The sequence below is a fragment of the Rhipicephalus microplus genome, chromosome 1 (genome assembly GCF_043290135.1).
Source record: "Rhipicephalus microplus isolate Deutch F79 chromosome 1, USDA_Rmic, whole genome shotgun sequence".
NCBI classification, from domain to species: Eukaryota; Metazoa; Arthropoda; class Arachnida; order Ixodida; family Ixodidae; genus Rhipicephalus; species Rhipicephalus microplus.
The window spans coordinates 88,911,782-88,918,747 of record NC_134700.1 but is presented as its reverse complement, the minus strand read 5'-3'; the positions used below and the strand labels follow the sequence as shown (position 1 = coordinate 88,918,747).

General features: G+C 49.2%; 1 protein-coding gene across 1 annotated transcript; it reads left to right on the top strand.

The window, feature by feature from the left end:
• The first annotated feature begins 4,018 nt into the window (after window positions 1-4,018).
• LOC142768447 (uncharacterized) lies at window positions 4,019-6,387 on the top strand. The gene is made up of 2 exons (XM_075870425.1): window positions 4,019-5,064; window positions 5,440-6,387. Exons 1-2 carry the CDS (start codon window positions 4,330-4,332, stop codon window positions 5,482-5,484), a joined length of 780 nt encoding a protein of 259 aa, XP_075726540.1. The 5' UTR covers window positions 4,019-4,329; the 3' UTR covers window positions 5,485-6,387.
• Window positions 6,388-6,966: the final 579 nt, after the last annotated feature.

The following is a 6,966-nucleotide window of genomic DNA, read 5'->3' as shown; positions in this document are numbered from 1 at the left end:
TAATGCAAGGGGAAGCCACAGCTCAATCACCTTCACATACACCATCAGTCGATATCGGTCCGAGTCTAAGACCGACTGAAAGATGCCGTCTTATGGAGCTGCTCGACCAGTTCAAGGACTGCTTCTCATCAACATCACAAGAAGGTCGAACGCCTCTGACTAAGCATCGAATCATTGCGAAAGACGCAGCAAGCGCGATCCGACAGAACCCATATCGCGTCACTCAGAAAGATTGTGAGGTAATCCACCAGCAATGACTGTACTGTGAGGTAATCCAGCGATGACTCTGCGGCATGCGCGGCTGCGCGCATGCCGTAGAGTCATCGGCATTCTACGGCTACGCAACAGGCTACGGCATGCGCGCTACTTCTCGTCAATGTACTTTAAAAGTGGATACTGGGAGATAGAAGTAGATGAGCGTGACCAAGAAAAGACCACTTTCGGGACGCCAGATGGGCTTTATGAAATCAAAGTCCACCCTTTCTGTTTATGCTCAGCCCCAGCCACGTTTCAGAGACTAATGGATACTATTCTGTCCGGCCTGAAATGGAAAACATGCCTTCTGTACCTCGGCGACGTGATCGTTTTTTCTGCCACGTTTAAAGAGCGACTAAAGCGGCTACTGCCAGTCCTTCAAGCCATACGGTCCGCTGGACTCACACTCAAACCGGAAAAATGCCGCTTCGGCTTCGAATAACCCCAGTTCCTGGGACACGTGGTCAGTCGCGAAGGTGAGCAGCCTGACCCAGATAAAACTGCAGCCGTCGCAAAGTTCGCAAGGCCTGTTGATAACAAAGCGGTCAGGCGTTTTCTGGGTCGCAGCACCTACTACAGGCGATTTATAGCAAGCTTTGCACACATCGCCTCTCCACTCACCCGCCTCACAAGGAAAGACGTTGCGTTTGTATGGGGTGAAGAGCAAGACGCTTCGTTTAACGAGCTGCGACAGCGTCTACAAAGGCTACAAAGTGAGTGAGGCCACCTGTCCTCACTCACTTTGACGAGAATGCACCAACAGCCATCCATCAACCGCAATGTGCGCCTAGGTGCTGTTCTTGTCCAAGGCCAAGATGTTGTGGAGAGAGTGGTTGCCTACGCTAGCAGAACGTTGACACTCGCCGAGTCCAACTACTCAACAACGGAGAAGGAGTATCTGGCTGTTATACGGGCAGCTGCGAAGTTCCGCCTGTACTTATATGGCCATGCTTTCCAAATCGTAAGCGACCATCACTCTCTTTGTTGGTTGACCAACATGAACGACACATCTGGACGTTTAGCACGATGGAGCTTACGGCTCCAAGAGTACGACATGGCCGTAGTTTTCAATTTCGGAAGGCAACACTTAGACGCCGATGGTTCGTGAAGGTCACCGATCGAAATACCGGCTATAGAGAATGATGAATTCACAGGTTTTTTAGGAGTTGTTGATGCAACTATAATTTCTCGGCAACAACAACACGATCGGGAGCTCTATTCGCCTATAGAATCCTTGAACGGACGAGCCGCCATTGCACCAGGAGTGTTTTCGAAGAACTTATCGTCATGCTGTTTACGGGACGGAATTCTGTACAGAAAAAATTTTTCATCAACAGATAGAAGCTATCTACTGGTAGTCCCTGAAGCTCTCCGCAGCGAAATTTTACAAGCCTGCCATGACAAAGCCACTGCGGGCCACCTCAATTTCACAAGAACGCTGACACGCATCAAAGAAAAATATTACTGGCCAAGAACCGCAGCAGAGGTGAAACATTACGTCCGAACATGCATTGACTGTCAGCCTCGCAAGGTACCACCTGCAAACCCGCTGGGATATTACATCCTGTGCCCGTGCCAGAAACTCCGTTTTCTCAAATCGAAATGGATCTGCTCTGCCCATTCCCAACATCGGACAGTGGCAACAAATGGCTTATAGTGGTGATGGACTAGCTCACCCGATACGCGGAGACCAAGGCAATCGCGAGTGGCACTGCAGCTGAAGCGGCCAAGTTCTTCATTGAGAACATTGTCCTGAGACATGGTGCTCCAGCAGTCGTCATAACAGAAAAAAGTACTGCGTTTACAGCCGCACTTTTGTGCACTGTGCTCACGCTCAGTGGCACAGCGCATAGGAAGACGACTGCTTACCACCCACAAACGAATGGGCTTACAGAACGACATACCTAGACAATCGCTGACATGCTTTGTATGTACGTCGACGTGGAACACAAGAATTGGGAACGAATGCTGTCGTACATCAAATTTGCGTATAATACGCCGTGCCAGGAAACAACAAAATTGACGCTGTTTGCACTAATTCGTGGCAGAAAAGTTTCTACAATACTGGACGCCATGCTGCCTTACAGTTGCAATAATTCAGAGACAGATGCCGCAGACTTCACTGAGCGCGCCGAGAAAACAAGGCAGCTTGCCAGAGCCAAAATAATAAACAAGCAGCAACTTGACGCCCAACGGTAAAACCTTCACCATCGATTGGTCATTTATCAACCAGGAGATGAAGTCTGGGTTTGGTTTCCTGGACGACGACGAGGCCTCTCAGGGAAACTCCTTAGCCGATACTTCGGACCCTACAAGGTTTTGCGCCGTCTTAGCGACGTGACGTACGAAGTCGTGCCCGACGCCTCCTCCTGTTCGAAACGTCGCCAGCATCTGCCTGAGACAGTGTACGTGGTCCGCATGAAACTTTACCACTCTCAGGGATGTAAACACTCGCTGGCCGCCTCTCTACCTGTTGAGCATCGGGACGACGCTCACACTGGGGGGAGGATAACGCCGTGTGCATAGCTGCATTTGGCGGCGAGGTAGCGACGACAACGAAGAAAGCGGATTTGCTCCAGAGGCGAGGCGCAGGCGAGTGAAGTAGACGACAATATTAGCGGATTTCTCTGAGAGCGTCTCTACGAGTTCCACTGTCCGTATTTTTAAATAAACCCCCTGCAATTTATAACCCGTGACAATATATATGTGAAATGAACGTAGGATTGTCTGTCAGAGCCACCCGTTGCTATGGCGGCAACTGTGGAGCCCTATTCTTGCCTGTTTGGCGTCACGTAGCACGTGATAGTATTAGTTGACAGCTGACCAATATTACAACTCACAGCATCTTAAGGCTTCAAGTCTGCCAGAACGACACTCTCGCTATGAATGAAGACTTCAATTAACGGCACGTTTTCTTCGTTAGACACAATGTTAACTAAATCAAACAGACAATCTTGCCAAGTGAAGTATAAGATATGTTACGCCAGGTAATTGTAATGTAAATGTGATGAACGAAAAATGAACGTCGTCAAACAGTTCCCGCAAACAGTGGCACATACCCACGGGCGGTTATGTGCCACAGGTTATTGACACTTGGAATCGGCTCTGGAATGACGCGAACACACATGGGCAGTTTAAACGCACGAGTGTTAAAAAATACCCAACGTGGGTAGCGTCGACCCGATGAGTCCCAGCTGGAATCGAACCCAAGCATTCTGGGTGCCAACGAAGCATTTTACTACGAGCTATACGCCAGTTTTTTTTTTAAATACAGAGCTACACGGCAGGTCTCGGAACTACTTTTCAAATAGACGCTAATCTTCGTGAAACGTTAATGGTGGTTTCAGTGTTGCCTACCGAAGTTTATGAACACAGCATATGTACTATACAGCCGTCACGTCGGGTTAGCGTCAGATGTGGTTGGTTGCCATGCGCTGAAGTTGATTCATGTAGCAGTGTTCAGGGCAAGCACATTCGCGAGCATCAGCGCTTCATATCTGAATCTGGTGCAGATAATACACACGTTCCAGTTGGCATCGTTGCGCAAGTGCAAACAACTGCCTATATAAACATCTGCAACTCTTCAACATATTGTGCCGGAACGTGTTTCTCGTGTGCTGAAAACGCGCTCCTACATGACGCGCCGATTCACCGTGCCTGGTCCATGTATAGAAACACGTGGTACAGACGTCACAGTTGCTACTTAAACCGCTGCGAAATAAACGGTGGGGTTTTTCTTGCTTGCCTATCGCCTGGACTAGCATCGCCTCCTTTCTTTCAGCGATCACTGACTGATAGCGGTGGTCACCGCTACAACATGGTGTCAGAAGTTATGTGGTCCGCCCACCTTTAACGCCATCGGAAAAAATAGCCGCCGAGACATTGGCACAAACAGAGGCAGCAATGGCCACTGCACTCCCGCCACCTCCACTGGGCCTTCAGAAACCACCACCGCTGGACTTTGACACTACCTTGGAGTGGCCGGCATGGATACAACACTTCGACGACTATCGGTATGCGTCAAGCCTGAATTAGTGCTCGGAGAAGGCGCAAGTGCACACTCTGCTGTACACCATGGGACAGCAAGCAAGGGACATCTTCGTTACCTTCAATCTCTCTGCAGAAGATTTGAAGAAGTTTGAGCAGGTACAAAAGAAGTTCGACGAGTACTTCAACAGGGAGACCAACGTTGTGTACCAGAGCACTTGCTTTCACAAGCGGCACCAGATGCCGGGCGAGTCCATTGACCAGTTCATGACGGCTCTACACATCTTGGCGGAAAAATGCGACTTCGGAGAATTCAAGCAGCGCTTCATGCGAGACCGGTTCGTCGTTGGCCTGCACGACGAAAAACTTTCCGAGTGGCTCCAAATGAGCCCGAAGCTATCTCTCGCGAAAGCTCAAGCGAAGGCCCGCCAGAAAGAGACAGCTCAGCAGCAACAAGCGGAGCTTCGCATCTCCAACGAGGTTCGCGACAGCACTCAGCCGAATCAATTTGAGGAAATCAACGTCGAAGCAGTGGGTCACCGCATGAAACCGCGCCGCAGTGAGGACACCCGGCCACCAGAAGTTCGTTACGAAAGACAGTGCATCATCTGCGGCGGCCACTCCCACCCTAGGACAGACTGTGCAGCTAGAGCGCAGAAGTGCTTTAAGCGTGGCGTAATGGGACATTTTAGAAATGTGTGCCTCAAAGGGACTTCTCCAAGCAAGAAGCGAAAGGTTCGAGTGTCATCCGTACAAAGTGACACTGCGGAAATTCTTCTAGACGCTGTGGAGGCGCCTGGAGCCAAGGCACGTTACGTTCAGGTATTGGTTACGCAGTGTCTGTTTAGCACAAAGTTGACTCGAGGGCGGAAGTGTCCGTAATTCCAGTATCTTTTCGAGGACTTCCCGCGAGCTTAGAAAAGGCTGACGACATCTTGACAGGCGCTAGCGGTGCCCGACTAAATGTTATGGGCAACTTTCAAATTTCTCGCCGAACATGTTATGTCGTCAGTCATTTGCACCATGTGCTGGTAGGATTGCCAACTTTGGAAGCATTAGGAGTTATTACGTTCGCTGACTCTGTCGCTGAGAAAAAGTCCGACTACGAGGTTTTGTGTACTAAGGTTTTTGAAGACTTAGGCTGTATGTCTGGGGGGTATACAATCAGGCTGAAACCAGACGTATTTCCATTTTCAGGAAGTGCACCACGCAAGAATCCTATACCACTTCAGGAACCTGTGAAGCGGGAACTGGATAACATGGAACAAAGAGGCGTAATTGGGGCAGTCGAAGAGCCAACCGAATGGTGTTCCGACATTGTTCTCCTACAAAAGCCCTCGGAATACGTAAGGATCTGTGTCGACCTTACGCAGTTGAACAAGTTTGTCCTAGGAGAAAGGTATACGTTGCCTACTGTATGCCAAGCACTAGGCCCACTTGCCGGTGCGAAATGGTTTTCCAAACTAGACGCAAAATTCGGATTCCACCAGTTGCATCTCAGCAAGGCTTCAAAACTACTGACCACGTTCAATATGCCGTTTGGGTGGTACTGTTTCACTCGGTCGCCGTTTACTGGTATTACTTCGGCCCCAGAGTACTTTCAAAGGAGAATGCCTGAAATCCTGGCAGGCCTTCCTGGTGTCGTTAACCTGATAGACGATATTCTTATATTTGGCGACAGCAAAGAGCTACATGATTCTAGGCTATCGAATGTGTTAGCTAGGTTGGTCAAGTCTAACGTTACGCTTAACAAAGCAAAGCGTGTATTTGAAGCACGAAGCATGAGCTTTTAGGGTCACTTCCAAAGTTAAGAGGGCGTCCAGCCTGATCCGGATAAACTCGGAGCAATTAAAGAGCTGAATCTGCCCTCGAATATTTCACAATGGCGTAGCGTTCTCGGCATGGCCAACCACCTAGGCCCCTTTTTGCCGAACTTGAAGCAAACTGCCCCACTACGGGTGCTTTTGCAGAAAGAGACTGAATGGGTTTGGGGTCCATCTCGGAACACAGCTTTCGATAGCTTAAAAGCTCTTATCTGCTCGGCAAAGTGTATGACCATATACGATCCACGACTTCCCACAATTCTTTCGGTTGATGCCTCCTCGTTTGGTCTCGGGGATGTCCTTTTCCAAAAACAACGTAATGGTGAGCGCCGCCCGATAGTGTTCGCTTCAAGGTCATTGACCAAAACCGAGCAGCGCAATGCGCAAGTCGAAAAGGAGGCAGTAGCATTACCATAGGCTGCCGCAAGATTTGACGAATATATACGAGGTATCAATGTACGTTTGAAACAGACCACAAACCTGTTGTTTCGTTGCTCGGTAAAATCCCTATCAATTTGTTGACGTCAAGAGTGCAGCGCTTCAGAATACAGTATGCGGTATCAATTTGAAATTGTGTACGTTCCCGGCAAAAGCTTGATTACGGCGGACGCTCTTTCACGAGTGCCGATGAAAGCAGATAAACTCGCCGGTGAACCGACCATCTCGGAAGTCTCCTCAATTGTTAAATCTTGTATAAATCTTGTATAAATGATTTGTTAAATCTTGTTAAATCAACGTTTGTGCTCAGCTGCCTCGTTCTTTGCGACTGTTCGCGTCAGCTGATTATCCGCATGGACTTCCTTCGGGAACACGGTGCCATCATAAATCTCCGTGAGCGCATCGTGACCTTCTCGACTCAAGGCGCAACAGATCAAGACGCTGATAAGTGCTGTAGACCTGC